The sequence below is a fragment of the Melitaea cinxia genome, chromosome 1 (genome assembly GCF_905220565.1).
Source record: "Melitaea cinxia chromosome 1, ilMelCinx1.1, whole genome shotgun sequence".
Classification (NCBI taxonomy): Eukaryota; Metazoa; Arthropoda; class Insecta; order Lepidoptera; family Nymphalidae; genus Melitaea; species Melitaea cinxia.
In genome coordinates this window covers 9,749,362-9,769,911 of record NC_059394.1, presented here as the reverse complement: position 1 = coordinate 9,769,911, position 20,550 = coordinate 9,749,362, and the positions used below count along the sequence as shown (strand labels likewise).

At 32.8% G+C, this 20,550-nt stretch overlaps 1 protein-coding gene across 1 annotated transcript in view; it reads left to right on the top strand.

Moving 5' to 3' along the window:
• Positions 1-743: 743 nt before the first annotated feature.
• Positions 744-20,550, top strand: part of LOC123653445 (lachesin-like) — a 103,155-nt gene continuing 83,348 nt past the window's right edge. Inside the window, exon 1 of the mRNA XM_045589446.1 lies at positions 744-909. Within this exon, the coding sequence (XP_045445402.1) occupies positions 744-909 (166 nt within the window). The remainder of the gene's footprint in view (positions 910-20,550) is intronic.

The following is a 20,550-nucleotide window of genomic DNA, read 5'->3' as shown; positions in this document are numbered from 1 at the left end:
GTTTAAAAAAGATGTTTTTTAGTATTTTTTGGCTTAATGTATCCATTTAAACATTAATTTTAACAAGGCTGTAAAGTTAATTTTGATGAAAGAAAAGTTCGTGAATAAATTTAAAGATTTATTCGTAGGCCGATAAGAACAAGGATGAGGTAAATTTCCTAAATTGGTGCATTAAAAGTGACGGCGATGGTGGAATACCTTTTCTGGTGTTATCTCAGTCGTTTAGCGTTTTAAACATATTTATGTAGCTAGTAATAACTTATCGGATGCCTAATTACAGCCGCGAAACCACCTGTCCGCTATCATCACTGTACATAGGCCTTCGCATATACTTCGGTGCGTCTTACGCGCGGTCCCTCCCCTGTAGTGCTATTGGCCAGCGAGGGAGCTGCGCGCGCAGCGGCCCTCCTAGCACCCTGGTGTGAGACGATGAGACTCCGGAGGAGCCGGTCGTGGCCGCAATGTGGGCTCGCGGACAGTGCTGTCGCGACTACGCTGCCACATCGTCGTCACTCAGTACAAAATCCACACGGCCGACGCGATCGTGCGTCACGAACTATAAACGCATCCGATAACTAATATTAACAACCATTTTTATTACTTTGAAGTAGGAGCTTATAATAATACGCAATAATATTTTAGGTCCGTATTATTTAAATATTAATTGAATTAATTTGCTTCATTTGTAGCTGTGATTATTTTTCAAAAGATACATAGACTGAAGTTAGAATTGGTGATGTGCGATGGCTAAGCGTCGCGGGTTGCCTGGTTGGGGAGTTCTGAAATGGACTCAGCATATTTTTTCGGCGTGCGCTTGGGCATGCGCGCTGTTTGTTGCCGTCGGCGTCGACGCTCATGCTGATGTTGACACCTCTACTGGCTTAGGTGACAACACTCTCACCAATTCAGGTAAATTTCATGTTAATGTGTACATACTCAATCACATAACGGAATTAATCCTGAAATAATTTAAACGAAGTTCCTTATCGCGCGGTACACGAACTGAGTGGGATAGAAGCGAAATCAAAAAAAGCGTAACAAGAATTTTTCTCGACACTTAAAAAAACAAACTATTTTTGTAAACAGGCTACTAAATTAGACTAACTAATGTCTCAAATTCAACTTTCACGTGTAAACCTTAAAAATTTACTAATACATTCTATGTTCACTGGCGGAGAAAAATATCACAAAAAAAACTTGCACGACTTGGGAAAATTTTAAGTCATATATGTCGGAAAACTTGCATTAGATCAACGTGACGTATTTTTTAATTAGAGAAGCAACTATCTGGTTAATTTAACAAATTTTGTTTTACAATATTATCATATAGTTACGGTATTCGCATGTATAATAAAAATCTCACAAACAATTTTATAAAAAAAAAAGATAGATAAAGCGTATTATTCGGTGCAGGATTACATAGTTGATAAAGATGTGTGGACTTAGTGACGCTGTATTTCATGCAAGATATTACTAATTTTGTTCTAAAACAGTTTATATATCATTTTCAAAAGAGTAACTGCGGAGTTTCTTGTCGATTCTTCTCTGCAGAATCTACATTCGAATCGGTGGTAGCTTTACTTTCCAAAAATATAATAATTATTTTTAATTTGTAAAACGATGATTTGAAATTGATCATGGGGCCGGCCCATTTGAATAAAGTTGTTTTTGCTTTGATTTAGTATAAAAAGATAATAAAATGAAATACGTACATAATAATTGTAATTTATTTAATATTCAATAATAACTTAACTCCTTTTTGCCAAGAGACATATTACTAATATTTAAAACCAGTAGATTCAAAAATCTCAATTTTTCAAATTCTTTACTTTTGAAAAATGAGAGATAGGCATGTTTATTTCCCCCCCTTTGACCCCAAAGATATGTTTTTGATAAGTTTGTAACAATGTCCTGTTTTTGAAATTGATTAAGTTATGGTTACATATAATTTACTCAATTTGCAGTCTGACAGATAAATATTGTTAAAACACAGACCGTAATTGTTAAGAAAAAACTTTTTGTAAAACTAGCTTATATACTTTTAAATTTATGGTCGAAACTTTTATAACGTGTTATTAAACATAAACGAACATATAGGCATGTTCAAAAATAATACGAAATATTTTTAATAGTAGTAAAACTACAAAAATTCAAGCGTTAGAACATTCAACTTTTTATACCACGACTTTATTGTATGATGTTGGGGATTGGAGATGTTTTGAAGGTTTTAGAATTGATTTTCCCAGTTAATTGTAGTTGGGCTTGGAGTACGCGTGCCCGTAGCCAGGAATAGCATAAGAGGTACTTTAACAACTTTAGAGAAAATATAGTCAGTAAAATAAAAATAAGTATTATATAAATAATAAAAATAATTTTGCTGCAATATTTAAGACAACCAATGTACAATGTAAGTATCAGTAAGGAATATTAGATAAGTTGTTAAGAATCTTAAATATCGTCTCTCGTCATTCAACCTTGGAAAATCTCAGCTTAAAACTCGATAAAAAGCGAAAACATTTGTTTTATTAAATTAGGTGTGTTTGTGTATAAACCTATTAGTTGGATAATGTGCTAACGTATTTCATTATATTTATACTATTACAATTTTTCTTATAATTGAAAGAAGTTGCTATATCAACAAAAAATAAGATTTTCAATTTATTTGCCTTTTGCCTGCGGCTTCGCTATTGTAGTTTTGATTTTGTTAGCTTGTTGAGATTTACCGTTGCCGCCATTGTAGCGAGATAAAACATACTATGAGTTAGGTCATGTGTTTATTATAAACACAAATATTTTATTATTATCGGTTCAGTAGTGTTTGCGTGATAAAACTAAGTTTATTAATTAACACAGTGTGTTTATTTATTTACCTACATACCAAATATCAATTTTTTTCTCTCTATCTTTACTGTGTTCATTCCAGATATAATTTGACCCCAATTTTGAAATAATTTAGTTTCTGAGCAATTTTGATTGTGAATCATATTTTTATTGCATGATAAATTTGTTATATTTTTATCATTTATGTAGCTATGATATTAATTGTTAAGTGTTCTAATTAGAATTTGCGTGATTAATAATTAAAATTTTTGTTAGTTATATGTTAAAAGCTGTTGTGTGGCTACGGCAGTAATGAATATAGTTACTCTAATATAGCGATCTCTTCCCGTGGGTGTCGTAAGAGGCGACTAAGGGGTAACACAGTTCCATATCACATTGGAACTTAAAAAGCCGACTGATGGCGAGATAACCATCTAACTGCTGGTTTTGAAATATACAGGCCGAAGACGGGCAGCAGCGCTTTCGTTGCGACAAAGCCAGCCCTACGGTCATTAACCCGCCTGACCAGCGTGGTGACTATGGGCAAAACACACAAGTTCACGCCATTTTTGGCGTGGACTTGTGGAGGCCTATGTCCAGCAGTGGACTGTGATAGGCTGAAGTGATGATGATGTTAAAAAATATGTTTCATTACAAAATAATGGATTAATTTGACTGTTGGTAATTATATCACTTTCAATCTGGTTTTATTACATTTATTGCAATTAATTGACCTAAAGTTTACTATAAAACAGCATGTAATAATGCTTATCTAATAACCAATGAAGGCTAGCTTTTTTTTGCTAAGCTTAATATAATTGCCTTGAATAAATATATATAACCCTTGTATTGTATTGAGCTGGTATAAAAAATACGCCAGCGCTGATTACATGTTAATTAATAATTGAGTTTTACTTTAGAATTCTATGAGGTATTTCAATAAATTTATATTTATATTCATTATTTTTGTATATAATTAATGAAATAACTAATAAAATAATTAAATACTTATTGTAGCAGAAATATTATGGAATTGATGATATTGACAATAACAAATTGAATCTAGTAAAACACTTGGATTCTGATTAAGGGTTGAGGGCCATTTGTAACTTGCTTAATGAACATTGTGTTTCCGGTTGTAAATCAACGAAATATGATGAGTTCTGAATTTTTTTGGGTTTAATAATATTTTACTTAAATGTTTCGAAAATAAATACATTTTAAAAAGTTATCTGCTGTTGGTTTTATTAACTTTGTAAAAAATCAAAATTCTGTATCGATTTTTACTATTTTATTAAATTTCTTTTCTATACCAATTTAATTTTTGTTATTAATAAATTGCATCGCGACAGGTCACCAGTATATCAGAGATGTGATGTAATCAGTAGCTATATTAAATACGAATTTTTAATACTAACAAAATAGTAAATTATTTTTCATTATTGTTCCATTATTTCATTAAGAGTTGGATGGTGGGCGGTGACGAAACAGAACAACTCCTACTGATTAAACGCATAAGTAAATTAAATAACACATTGTTTTTCAATAAATAATTTGCTATTTAAAGTATTTCAAACTATATTTTTTAGATATGGAATTCAAATACAAAACATTTTTAATAATGTAAATAGTTATTATATTTGTTCTGTAACATCCTACAGTACAGAATACATAATATTTTACTTACTTATAAATGAATACTTAATCCTCAATTATTTTATTAAAATAAAAGTGATAAAAATAATTTTTATTGTGTTTCGATTTTTATATCATACTAGCTGACCCGGCGAACTTCGTATCGCCTAACACAAACTTTATCGTATGGTATTAAAGTTCAAATTGACTTTTAAGTATTATCACAAATCTTTTGTATGGGAGTATAGAAAAGTGTTGTTTTTAGACTTTTTCAGGAAATTTTAAATTTTTTTTTGAATTTTTCTCTCCGCAAGAACCATCCTCGTACTTTAAGGAATATTTTAAAAAAGAATTAGCGAAATCGGTCCAACCGTTCTCGAGTTTTGCGCTTAGCAACACATTCAGCGACTCATTTTTATATTATAGATTAGATAATTTTCAAGAAAATTAATTTTGATGGAATAACGTTAAATAATTAACGAAACAATTAATTATCATTCATTTGACTATTATGATAATAAAATTTACAATTTTTTTAACTGTTTTAAATTTTTATAAATCTCGGTCCGTCCTCTCTTCTGTCGTATGTATATTTGTATTTTAATATTTTTTTTATATATTGTGTATATATATATATTTGAGTATATATACATGTAATATGTATATGTATGTATATTTACGCGTATGATTATATGTATATATTATGTATGTACACCAAAGCGTGCATTTCATATAGGCAGAAAAGCAATGCCTACCTTGGTATGTTACTAAAAATGATATATAAAACATGAACATTACATATTTTTAAAAAAGACATACCTAAACCATAAATCAATTTAAATCCGCTTCAATTTGAAAAACCCGCCGTCATATATGCGATATCAGCGCTTCGCGCGAATCGACGACGGGCTTTTTATGAAACTTCTGCTTACAATCGCTAATAAAATGTTAGCAATGACAGTAGGACATTATATAATCCTACAATTTTATAATGTCGCGCGTCATATGGAATACGAACAAAGTATTGTGTTTTTAACATTGGTCGCTTTAACAATGACAGTAGGCACAGCCTAAGAATAACTTGTCAAATCTAATTGTCTTGAATTCGATACCGTTTTTATCAATAATTATTATTTATGATTTTGATGTACTGTATGGCTACGGTAATAAAGAATATAGCCACCCCCTTTCTTCCCGTGGGTGTCGTAAGAGGCGACTAAGGGATAACAAAGTTCCGCTACCATCTTGGAACTTAAAAAGCCGACCGGTGTGGCGGGATAACCATCCAACTGCTGGCTTTGATATACACAGGCCGATGACGGGCAGCAGCGTCTTCAGTGCGACAAAGCCAGCCCCGCGGTCACCACCCCGCCTGCCCAGCGTAGTGACTATGGGCAAAACACATGAGATTACGTTATTTTTCGCGTAAACTTGTGGAGGCCTATGTCCAGCAGTGGATTGTATAGGCTGTTATGACGATATGATTTTTGACACGGTCGCATCTGCCATACGAATCGTTCCACAGAGTAATATTATGACAATTGACTTTGAATTTTTCGTATGTGCGGTCTTGTTATTAGTGAAAATATTAACATATTAGTTAACTTGTGAAATATGTAACGGAGATGTATGTTTGATAAAAGTAAATAGTGCATCCAAATTCAACACGTTTGATTTTACGGATAAATTAAAAATTGTTCAGGCGTATCGATTTAACATATAAATAACAATGATGTTATAATTTTTCATTAATTAATAAATAAACAAGTACTTTCATTAAGCATACAATTTCGTAACTAATTAATAGTGTTATCAATGATTTCCTATGTTTGACACAAACGAAATTATCAGAGTGCCGGCATTATGAGTTTACTATGTCTATCCAGTAACTGATTTGTTTGATAAGTATCAGTTGGTTGCTGTACGTGTATTTGTATGCCTGCATTATTAGTATAAATGCACTTTACGTGTCCAATAATTTACTTATCTGTTCTTGAAATTATCTAAAAGCCTCTATATCCAACAAAATTGAAATAAATAAGGAAAAAATTGCGAGAAAGTAAATGCAGTGTGGCTGTTCATTTTTTTTACTGCCTACCCTGTCGAAAAACTTTATATGCATGCTACTGTATGTTCACCTCCATGCTGTCTAATTCTTTTGTCATGTCCTTTTCATGCTATAGGTTGTCTGGAAGAGATCGCTCTTTTAGCGATAAGACCGCCTTTTGTACATGTCTATATTTTCTTTTTCGGTGTAAATTTATTTCTCTGATATTGTACAATAAAGAGTATTCGTATTATATTTTAAATAAATAAAATTAGTGTCTGTTTGTAATATTAAAAAAAAAAAACACTTTTTACTAAATGCATATTGGATGTGTATACACTATACATATACCAAAATATTTTTACGTTTTTTCACAATTTTTGTCTGTCTGTCTGTCTGTTTGTTTCGGCTAATCTCTAAAACAGCTGGACTGATTTTGACGGGACTTTCACAGATAGCTGATGTAGTAAGGAGTAACTTAGGCTACTTTTATTTTAAAATTTTATTTATTTTATAAGTCTGCGAACTGAACATTAACTTTTTTGTTAAATTCCACGCGGATGAAGTCGCGGGCACAGCTAGTATCTATATAAAAACCAGCAAGCCAGGACCAGCGACGAAGGTTTCTGTTAGCTATCCGTCAAAGGAGTCATGAGAATAATATAAATGTAATCTTCATAATATTATAATGTATTAGTAGTTATAAGATTATAAAGGCGTATATAGTACTTAATAAAATAAAATAAAAAGCGAGTGTGCTTTAGACCACACGACTGAAGTAAAACTTCTTTAACTCGCAGAAAGAGAAAGAAAATGTGAGCCCGCACCTCTCTCTCTTGCCCTTACAGTAATATACAAAACGTTACTTTTTATCTTCACTAACTTATATCTCACTATCAGCTTCCGCTCGCCTCGTCCAATCATTTTTTTCGTAACGGTCTCGTCTCGCATTCACCAGCTTACTCCCCAAGTCAAGCGCGCGTAAAGAAGTTTTACTTCAAAAACCTTAAATAACGAATTTGTGTTTTCGAATTACTGTGCTATGGATTTTACACTACAAATTTTGAAACACAGTTTTTGCTATTTTTCATCGATTTTCAGTGAAGTAGCTTTGTATGCAAATATTGAAATCTTTTATCGCATGTTTCTAGTTAAAGTACATTTCCAGTATACTATTTTAGTTACGTTTTTAAATGACATTTTTTAAGTTATGGTGTAGACTTTAATTTGTAATAGACAAATACATTTTGGATTTTTCTTGCCAATTTTTCTTACTCTATTTATATTCTGGAGTGATTATAAACAATACCGACGGCAGAACGTGCTCCGTGTAATAAAACGCGGCCAGTACCATCATAGCTAATATTTACATATGGATTTATCCAGACTTTATAGAAATGATATAATTATGCTAGTTTGAGCAGGTATATAACTGATCATTTTGTGTAGCAGGTATACTACATAAGGTTAAGTACATAAAATGTTATTCCAATATTTGTTTTCTTCAAAATTGTTTTTAATATTTTATATACGACTTTTTGAAACTGTTTGTTTTAGCACCTGGCTGATGTCCTAGTTGCGGGTTCGATTCCTGCAGATGATAAATATTTCTATAGGATATTTAGACGTCTGTCATGGTCTGAACGTTTGTATTGATTTTGTTTATATTTATGAAGTTAGTATTTTACAGCAGAATGGCAGTATTTATGTTAAATATTTGATGGCGTATTTGCTCGGCGATGAATACGTTGTAAATGATCCTTACCCCCGATATTGTTTGGCTTTCATAGTGAACTATTTACTACTAGCAATTTACTACTAGCACTTTACTACTACCATAATTGTAAGAAAAACTATAATATATAAGTTCTTTTAGTATTGGTAAAACAGTTTTATTTTTAATATGAAAGTTTTTTTTAATACCTTTATATTTAACGTAGTCAGTTGCTCAGATTAAAAGTTAAGATGTTACATTAAAACAGGAAAAAGAAGCTGAGGTTGGTTGAAAGTTACATAATTTAATATTTTCTTTACAAAATATATTCGAGCAATGCGTCCTGCCAGTTTTAACATACGGTGCCGCGACATGGACATTGATGAGGGGACTAGTCCACAAGCTTAAAGTTGCTCAACTAACGGGCTATGCTTGGGGTCTCTCTCAAAGATCGGATCAGAAATGAAAATATCTGCGAGAGAACGAAAGTAACCGACATATCCCACATAATGTGTGTGACATACCTGTGTTGCATTACCTATTGCCGCTTGAGCAGACGTGTCCTGGAGTGGAGACCGCGTGTTAGTAAACGCAGTTTGGGACGCCCCCCGGCCCGCTAGACCGAAGATCTACGTAAGATTGCCGGTGTAGGCTGGATGAGGATTGTGGAAAACCAGAATTTTTGGCGCGAACTTGGCTAAAATGTAGTGTAAATTATTTTGAAGAAGTTTTCAGATATATTATGTTTCGTTAGCTTAATGCGGAATGATCTACTAAGCTTAAATTAATAATAAACTAAGTCTAAACCAAACAGTGAAGTTTATTATGAAAGCTAGAGCTTAGATTAAGTTGTATTACAATAATATTATGTATTCTGATCGTATCATTAGCACCGGATATTAGGGGATACATACTCATGCCAGTAATTTGGCTAGTCATAAATTTAACTGAATTACGTGCACTAAAAGCATCCCGCGAACGCTGAATGTAAACCATTTTCATTTCCCTGAAACTCTCGCGTGTCCACCAAACTGTAGGCATTCGACGCACTTCACAAATGAGCTTTGAATCAATGAAATTTAATTAACGGATGGTTATCCGTCAAAGTGTCACTTCATGTAACAACTACTGATAATCTTTTTTACTTTGAAACTTTTTGATTTGTTTGTTATATTAACAAAGAGTAACAATTGAATAAATAACCAATTAATTATTAGTATTTAAAATAAACTTCTACTTCTTCTTCTTTAGGATTCATTAATTCTAACTAAGAAGAATAATTTTATATTTGTAGTCTGAAAATGTTATTTGATAGATGTTGGAAATAAAAATAAGTACTAATAGTGAAATGGCTTTGTGACCTCAAAACTCTCTTTCCCATAAGATTTCGTTTTATAAAGAATGTCTATTTAGCAATAGGAAATTTAGAGCCTAGTAATACTTTTGTCAATAAAATTAATTAATGAAGAAGAGTCAGATTATAAACTATTAAGATATTTCATTGTGGCTGAGGATATTTACATGTAAATTGCCTCAAGGTGTTTTCTTTTCTCCCTTAGTAAAACTTTAATTTATAATATCTACATTTTGTTATTGATTTTGTATATTTCACTAAGTCAAATAAATCGCAGACATTAAATATAAAATAGAATATTACTTTGTACATTTGTGTATTTTGAAATATTCTACCGAAACAAGTAGAAAACGTACATACAACTTCTATTCACTTTGCAAAACATATTTATATTGGCTGTTAATTACAATTAATGATACATGTCGATTTTTTCGCTTTTCCTTCATTGAGATTAGCAGTTTATATGATATAGATGTATATTTTTATAAGACTAGCAAATAAGCATGCGGCCCACCAGCTGAAAAGCGGCCACCGTAGCTTCTAGACGTCTGCAACATCAATATCGCAAGAGCGTTGCCAAGCTCGGGAGTTTTGGCCACCTTACTCATCACATTAAGACAACACTAGGAACTTGAGGAACTTCCCCAGACGCAGTGCTCTAGATTTTAAGCAGGATATATCCTGCTTTGATATACCTCAATTTAAGACGTAAGAGGAGCAAAGATCTTTTCTATACATAAGAACAAAATTAAGTTACGAGTGACGACTGAAATAACGTGATCCATACAATAGAAACGAAGAAAAATTAGAGAGTACTATTTTCGTAACTCGTTTATTTCTTATTGCATAAAACTTTTTTTTTTTGTTCGTGTGACGTTATTTCATTAAAACAACCTAGTAACCTTTTTCCTTTAACATATATTTTATTTTAAATCAATAAGTGGTTTCAATGTAATCAAGTCATACAAACTATCTTTATATTTACGAAGTTAATTGAAACACGAAGAGTATATTAAATGTCATATTGGTACATATGTATTGACTATTTTTAATCTACTTTCACATAAAGAAATAATGAAATCATATATAATCACCAAGTGATAATCATAAAATTTACAATTTTATAACTTTGATGTTGTAATTTTCACTTGGACTATCATGAGGTGACATTTTTAGCTAATAATGCCGCAAAAAGAAGTAGCTAGATCCTATTGTAAAACTAGACATTTAACACCAACATTAAATTCCAATAGTTTTGTTTTAAAATCTTCTTTTGGAATATAAAAAAAAAATCAAACAGGAGCTACAGGGAAAAACCCAAAATCAAGGAAAAGTATATGAAATTGCAAATTAAATAAGTTGCAATTTTATTGTAATGAAATATGCTATTCATGTAACAACTGTACCTTGTTAGAAAACTGAACTATTCAGAAACTTGAAGTTGACATCTTCTAAGAAACTTTGTGATGCAATTATTCCATAGGTAATAGGAGCTTTTCATAGAAGTTCTTCGAGCAGAACCGATAACAACGTAATGAATTAATCAAGGTTTCACCTCGAACCTAATATGAACTATGATTTCAGTCCCTGAACAATAGGGGCGAAGGCGTAGTGGAATCAAAGTTGTAGAAGTTAAATCACGACGTGCCTACATTTGTAGAGTTCCTTTGTTACGGAGCCAAGTAATGAAAGCGCTAGCTGATAATAATTTACGAATAGCAGAAGTGTCGCTGTTTAATGGCGAAAATGGGGTTCGAGGAGAATTCCAGCGAACGGGCGGGTGTCGACTGACAACCGCGTCGACAGCAAACTAAAATAATTATCATCATTGTCCCTGGCCACTGCGAACGCTTTAATTGTTCATTTACATTTGCAACGATGATACCAGTTTCAAACTATTTCGTCTGGCATTCATTTTACATCGCCCGCCTTGTAGCTGTGTTATAGCCGACGTTTAATGGTCTGAAAAATGGAAATGAATTGCCACATCCACAATGTCAATGTTGCATGTCTGTGACGTAGTATTACTGCGAAGTAATCACACTTCTACAAATACAAACATTTTATTTCAATTACGGAAGATTTGATTGTAAAATCTAAATAATAATCGATGCTAATAATCGATATATATATATAATATTGTATAAGATTAGATGCTACACTGATTTTGATTTCGAAATGTTAAATTTCATCGAAAATAACACTTTACATGAATTACAGTTGATTATTACCAACTTTCAGAGTTCCAAAGAAATGTATTTAAATACGATTTTGGTGTGAAATGAAATTACGTCATCCTTGTCATATTTAAATCTATACAAATAAATAAAATTGGTGTGTCTTTGTAATAATAAAATAACCGCTTTTTACTAAATGCATATGGATGTATACATGGTACATATATCAAAATAACATTTTTTACAATTTTTGTCTGTCTGTCTGTTTTGTTTGTCCTGGCTAATATCTTAAACGGCTGGACGGATTTTGACGAAACTTTCGCTGGAAGATAGCTGATGTAATAAGGAGTTACTTAGGCTACTTTTATTTTAGAAATTTATTTATTTTATAACTCTGCGAACTAAAAAATAACTTTTTTTTTTAACTTCCACGCGAACGAAGTCGCGGGCACAGCTAATATGAAATATACTCACAAATTTTATTAACTTTTTTTACTTACTAGAAAATATTTCAAAGCAGTTTATCAATTATTAAATAAATAGTGAAAGGCAAAAAATCTAAAAAAGAAACACGAGCAACAACGAGTATTTTACAAGATGCACCAACGTTTCATATAGAGTAAGGTTTCATCTGTATTTAACTGTTATATGATTAATACTAAAAACACTATTAAAATTAGTACGTTTACTATATAAGTAGTTGTTTTCGTGTGACGACGCGTTAGCGCAGCGGTCACAGCACTGGCTGTTGCCCTGGCGGTCTCGGGTTCGATCCCCGCTCTCGACAGACATTTGTTATGACCATATAGATGTTTGTCGTGGTCTGGGCGTTTGTGTTCGCGTATTGTGTGTTTCCGGACCCCCAACACAGGAGATAATCCTACTGGGTGGGGGCCGCTGAGTATGAAGCATTTATTTATTTATTTATTTTATATTATTTTCGCCGTTTCGTTTGGTCTTTTGTTATGCTTAAAGGCTAAAGTATGTACGCCACTTGGGAGAGAGCCGTACGTTGAAAGATTTCTGTATATTACAAACTATTTGGACATTTACTGAGAGCTATGATGTCTTTATTTTCTCAATTCTTAAACCGCAGATTTTGAAATATAACGGCACAATCTTTAAAATATCTCTTCTAAATTAATGTAAGTATAAACAGAATCACACTACGATTTAATGACTTCATAACCTAAGTATACTTTTCATTCTTTTCCCCCACGGAACTATGGCGCATTTCTGGATAAAAAGTAGTCGGAGTCTCAAATTTAGTTTGTTCTCATAACGTGTAATATTTTGTTAACCGATTTCCTAAAACGGAGGAGGTTCTCAATTAGGCTGTTTTTTTTTATGTATGTTACATCAGAATTTTTGACCGCGTGGACCGATTTCGACAGTTTTTTTTTAATCGAAAGGTGGTGTGTGTCAATTGGTCCCATTTAAATTTATTAACCGACTTCCAAAAAAGGAGGAGGTTCTCAATTCGACTGTATTTTTTTTTATGTATGTTACATCAGAACTTTTGACTGGGTGGAGCGATTTCGACAAATTTTCTTTTAATCGAAAGGTGGTGTGTGCCAATTGGTCCCATTTAAATTTTTTTGAGATCTAACAACTGCTTTTCGAGCTATATCTAATAATGCGTTTTTACTTGACGCTTTTTTCGTCGACTTTTTTTGTATTATACCGCATAACTTTCTACTGGAAGTACCGATTTTGATAATTCTTTTTTTGTTGGAAAGGAGATATCCCAAGTTTAGTACCATGATAAGGAAACCAGGATCTAATGATGGGATCCCAGAGAAATTGATGGAAATTCTTGAAAATCCGCAATAACTTTTTACTGGGTGTACCGATTTTGATAATTCTTTTTTTGTTGGAAAGAAGATATCCTTAGTTTAGTACCATGATAAGGAAACCAGGATCTGATTAATGGGGTCCCAGAGAAATCGAGGGAACTTCTTGAAAATCCGCAATAACTTTTTATTGGGTGTACCGATTTTAATAATTTTTAATTTAATCGTAAGCTGATGTTTGTCATGTGGTCACATATAAATTTTATTGAGATCTGATAACTACTTTTTGAGTAATCTTTGATAACGCGCAGTTACTTGGCTATTTTTTCATCGATCTACGTTGTATTACTCGTCGATGTAATTGAAGTCGGTTTTTTTTCGTTTGCGAGCAAACACAATTATTTGAGATCTAACAACTACTTTTCGAGTTATATCTAATAATGCGTTTTTACTTGACGCTTTTTTTTGTCGACCTACGTTGTATTATACCACACTAGCTGTGCCCGCGGCTTCGCCCGCGTTAAAATCAGTGTGTCAACTCCCCGGTTTTCAAACTTCCAGTGAAACTCTCATCAAAATCGGCTTAGCCGTTCCGTAAACCATCCTCTTGAACCGCATGAAAATCCGTTCAGTAGATTTTGAGGGAATTGATCACATACACTTTGTGAGACTTTGTTTTATAATACACTAACTGTTGCCCGCGACTACGTCCGCGTGGTTTGAAGAAATGCTATCTTTTTTAGATTTATACTATTAAGATGTTTAACGCAAATTATTTTTTTATTTAAGTCACTTGAAATGCTTATCACACTGAGTAACTTTTTAACAGGCACAATTTAGTATAATTTAATAGTTGTATTTATAAAACCTCTCTATACACCATATTCTTAGTTTTATTTTCAGGCTGCAATATAAATATACGCAGATAGGCTCCTTATAGGGCCTAAACATACGTTAAGAACGGATTTTACGAAATTCGACCCGTAAGGGGATAAAATGGGGGTTGGAAGTTTGTATGAAACATATACAGCAGCTATAAGTTCGCCTGATAGGTTATTTCATCATCATCATCATCATCATCTATAAAGCATACATTTCAAATTTCAAGTCTCTTACTTCAAAAACATAGTACTTTCATACGAACTACCAACCCCCGTCTTACCCCCTTAGGGGTCGAGTTTTGTAAAATCCATTCTTAGCGAATGTTAGGCCCTATAAGGAGCCTACCTGCCAAATTTCAAGTTTGTAGGTGTTATAGTTTCGGAGATTTCGTGATGAGTGAGTCAACCTACCATCCCCCGTTTTAATCCCAAAAGGGAGTTGATTTCTAAAGATACATTATTTGGACACCTTCTCACCATCTATAGAGCATACATTTTAAATTTCAACTCCCTTACTTCAAAAACATAGGACTTTCATACAAACTTCCAACCCCCGTTTTGTCCCCTTCGAGGTCGAGTTTCGTAAAATCCGTTCTTAGCAAATGTCTACGCCCTATAAAGAGTTTACCTACCAAATTTCAAGTTTTTATGTGTTATAGTTTCGGAGATTTCGTGATGAGTGAGTCAACCTACCATCCCCCGTTTTAACCCCAAAAGGGAGTTGATTTCTAAAGATACATTATTTGGACACCTTCTCACCATCTATAGATCATAAATTTTAAATTTCAACTCCCTTACTTCAAAAACATAGGACTTTCATACAAACTTCCAACCCCCGTTTTATCTCCTTAGGGGTCGAGTTTCGTAAAATTCGTTCTTAACGGATGTATACGTTCTATAAGAAGCCTACCTTTCAAATTTCAAGTTTGTAGCTGTTATCGTTTCTGAGATTTCGTGATGAGTGGGTCAACCTACCATCCCCCGATTTAACCCCAAAAGGGAGTTGATTTCTAAAGATACATTATTTGGACACCTCCTCACCATCTATAGAGCAAACATTTTAAATTTCAAGTCTCTTACCTCAAAATGATAGGACTTTCATACAAACTTCCAACCCCCGTTTTACCCCCTTAGGGGTCGAGTTTCGTAAAATCCGTTCTTAGCGAATGTCTAAGCCCTATAAGAAACCTACTTGTCAAATTTCAAGTTTGTAGGTGTTATAGTTTCGGAGATTTCGTAATGAGTGAGTCAACCTACGATCCCCCGTTTTAACCCCAAAAGGGAGTTGATTTCTAAAGATAGATTATTTGTACACCTTCCCACTATCTATTGAGCATACATTTTAAATTTCAAGTCTCGTTCTTCAAAAACAGGACTTTCATATAAACTTGCAACCCCTGTTTTACCCCCTTAGGGGTCGAGTTTCGTAAAATCCGTTCTTAGCGGATGCCTACGTCTTATAAGGAGCCTTCCTGCCAAATTTCAAGTTTGTAGGTGTTATAGTTTCGGAGATTTCGTGATGAGTGACCTTTCGCGTTTATATATATTATAGATAACTTTCTACTGGATGTACCGATTTTGATAATTCTTTTTTTGTTGAAAAGGAGATATCCCTAGTTTTGTACTATGATAAGGATAACCAGAATTTGATTATAAGATCCCAGAGAAATCGAGGAAAACTCTCGAAAATCCGCATAACTTTTTACTGGGTGTACCGATTTTGAAAATTTTTAATTTAATCAAAAGCTGATGTTTATCATGTGGTCACATTTAAATTTTATCGAGATCTAATAACTACTTTTTGAGTAATCTTTGATAACGCGTAGTTAATTGACTATTTTTTCGTCGATCTACGTTGTATTACTAGTCGGTGTAATTGAAGTCGGTTTTTTTTCGTTTGCCTGCAAACACAATTATTTAACATCAGTAATCTTAATATCGCCAAGATACAGATATACAAAGGTTAAAAAATAGCAAATTTTGACTTCAGTATCGATCACAGAAACTCCTGCAAAAAGTCGATATATTTTATTTTTATTATAAACTAACTGACCGGACGAACTTCGTACCGCCATTGTTTATTAGCGTAAATATATTGATTTTAAATTTTACACAAATTTTTGTCCCGAGGAAAACGAACACAAAAAAATCCGATTTGCTATCTGTAATCCGTTAAGAAGTTATGTGCGTACACACATTCGAGCGATTCATTTTATTAATACACATATGCATATAGGATGTCTTTCAACGAGCGAGCTATGATAAATTGAAAAATATAATATGTATGGCATTTGTAAAAGCGAGTAACACGCTGTTGGTTAGAAATGACTCGGTCTTCTATTTCCAGTCCACAACCCGCACCCTGATAAATATATCGCGAGAGTAAAGCAAGTGGTATTACGAAATGAAATTACTGAATTTAGAGACGTTCGCGGAGTCCTCCCGCGGCATTAATTTGTATCAAGAATTTGTAGAGATTTAGCTTGAGCTGGGACGGAGTGTTGATCGCAGCCGGCGAGCGTTAACACTTATTAAGGGGGTGCATCCCTGCGACAGATGTAGGGGAGGACCCGCCATTTACGTAATGTCAGGAATGGTTACACTCGATTTAATAAAACTCTGACAACATTTCATTCTGAAGAATTTTAAAGTCAATTCGTTTTAAAGGCCATGGCAGCATAACGAAAAAAAACCGTAAGCCGAAACGTGCCCGGAATACATTGGCACGGCTTGGATTTCTTATCGATGGCAATTGAGACGAGTAGGTACTTATGGTTTTTCAAGTGGCTCGGCTTCGTTTAATTTGTTGTTCCAGCCTGGAATTTTTATTAACGTTTCCCCTCACTTTAAATTTTTTGAATCAACTGTCATTATGATTCAAAGATTTTATGGCATCTTCATGTTTTGTTTATATAATTGTCGTGTCTACATATAATTCTTGATTTTTCATTTTAGCAAAATACATATATGACGCAAGTTATGTCATTAATGGTATTATGATTTGAATTCTGCGGTAGACAATAGACATGCATGTGAATCGAACCGGAATGTTAGTGCACATAACATGTAAACGATATATTCGTTTAATTGTAGCATACATATAAAATGTTATCAACGTATTTGAAATAAATATTATTATTAGATGTTTTGTAAAATATATAAGTAATATTTATATACACAAAAAACAAGTACCAAATGAATGTATTCTTTATTTTATATCATGACAATACTTTACGATATTCGAACTGTAAATAATGAATGCCATAATTCGCAACACTTCATAATTCGCTCAATAGAAATGCATGAAATTCGACGCAGATATACGTTAGATCAATTTTACTTGCAAATATAATCACATTATGTCCAAACTCCTATATTAGCATTGTGACAGGGCTCAGAAATTAATAGTAACACAGCGAGCGTCGATCGGAAAACACAAGGGGACCACTCAGCAGATGCTTATCTACACTCGCTCACTATCCATTCTGCCTCTCCGCTGCGAGTGTGTGATTGCAGGAAATTATTGTCGGCTTGCAGTTTATCCTTGACGGATTACCGCGCAGATGGGTAAAGCGGGCGAGTCCTTATCATATTACTGGAAACTGTTCGCAAACACAACTACGGTGCTTACGAGTACTTTAACCGCAAGACTTCAATACAAATTGTACTATAGGTATGTGAATTATACAAAGGTAATGGATACAAAGATTTTTATGATAGTCGGTATATGTATTTATAGTTAGTTTGTGGTTTATATTAATCAAGTCTATGAAAACAGAAAATATAGGCATAGTAGTTTTTTCTAGCTAAGTACTTATTGTAGAAAATAGCAATTCTAAGTATAAAGTTACGTTAAATTTTAGGTAGGTATGTGGTGTTATATGAGTACTAACTATCATAATATGGGGAATACATTTTGATTCACGTTTAACCCTAAATCAGTTTCTTGGTTGCTATAAATCATTATTAATTCGTGTGTTTGTATTCTTTTACTCAGAGTAATTAGTTCGTAAAAAATGTCTTCTTCTTAGGGAGCTAAACTAAAATTAATTATTTGTTTTTTATATATAAATATATAATATACCATATTAATTATAATAACTTAAAATATTGAAAAATTATTAATAATTTCTGTGTACGTAACCTTACTCAACGGGTCGTAACTAAGTAATATAATTTGAAATGTGAACAAAGCTCTGACATTGTAATGGACAGCTAAGGCAACATGTGGCGTAAATATTAGACGCTAAATATAATTAATGATCGATTGTAGCTTGTCTAGTGGACCCCTAATATAGCTCACGGAACCCTCCGAAATCTTTACCGACGCAAAATAGAACTCCCTGGGGACAATCGCGCCTTTTAATTTGCAAGTATTAAGGGTGGGTAATATGCGTTGCCATATCTTTAAAAATTTAATTTTAAAGTTAGCTTTTTTAATAAGTATGATTATTTTGTGTACTTATGTTGGTAGTTTTTCATTTCAGTTTGTTATGGGTATAATTAACACTACATATAGGAGTAATGGGCTTAATACTGTGCATGATACATAGAAACTGTTGTGGAAGGTTTAAGTGTAGAAAACCTTGAAAAGTTTATTAATTAACTGTACTGTTATATAAATATTAAAGTTTATAAATAAACTGGTAGGCTCAGCAGGAAATATCTTACTCGAAATCTGGAACAACCCCCAATCTGGAACATATATGTATTAAAAAAAAAAAATTAAATAAATGTATGAAAATCCAACAGAGCGTAAAACTCTGTAGGTATCACGCTTTGGACCTAATTGTTATTGATAGTATGAGTTGTGATGTCGATGTAATAAAGGAGCCGCGGGCAACCCCTGCAGTGCACATACGACTCGAGTGCATCTCGAAAATTTTACCCCAATTTAAAAACTCTTCTTATGTGCAGGGTGACTTACCAAACATACCTAATGATCGTAGCGCTAGCATTGGAATCAATGTAACACAATCGGACCTCGCATATATAATTGCTACTTAAACAAATCAATAAGTGAAATGATATTTTTTAACGTAATGGATTATTTGGTTGTTGTTGTATTGTAAATGGTATAGAAATTGAATAATCTTAAATTGGAAACCGCTTAGGATAAAGTCACTATTTAACAAGATTATTGCTTCAATTTGTATATATTTAAATGAATTAAACTAAGTAAATATAAAAAAAAGTAACCTATCGGAACTTAAGTAGTGCGTTGTTCGTACATTGTAATTAAATATTCGTATATAATTTTTATTTCTACGTAAGTTTACTCTTCCGTATTTTGTAGTTTTTTTTAATATAAAATTGTTGAATACACACAAGCTAAATCGCAGAGTGATAAAAATCAACAAGCCAGCGTAATACTTATTTAATACGTCATGTAATCGCAACATGATGTATGGGAACAATCGGCCGTCATTCGGCGTCCCGTACTCGCGGCTGGCGTGCGGTTGGTTTATGATGATTATTCTTTCCAAACGATGATTTATCACAGGATTAGGCGGCCACATGGTCCATTCTATAAGGGAGATTGGGTTTATTTATTATAATAATAAGATATCAGGAGAAATCAGTTCTGCTTATAATGTTTAGATATAGACATCAAATGCATTTTCGGTAATGCAATATTTTATTTTATTTTTTTAAACCATAACCATAAAATATATGGATACACAAATATATATAAATATACCATATATAGGTATGCAATTTTCGACGAAATTTAACATACATCAATTAGTTTAACATTTTTTTTTTTTATAATTTATTAAAAAATATATATTATCTAATTGTTCATATAATTTCAGACTGAGAATCCCCTTTTTTATATATCTAATTGTAATTACTTAAGATAAATTCCAAATATAAAATAAAGATAAAGTAAAAGTTTTCTTTTGCCCGTTATCTGTTCTCTCTACGATTTGGTTACGAGTTTTCGAGTGTAGGCTACTACGTTATACCGCAGTACGTATAATTGCTTGTAAACGAAAAAAAAAGTTGACTCCAATTACATCCGCCAGTAATGCAACGTAGGTAGACGATAAAATAGTCAAATAAATATGCATATTAAGAGATAAATCAAAAATTACTCATAAGATCTGAGCTCAAATTTACCACATG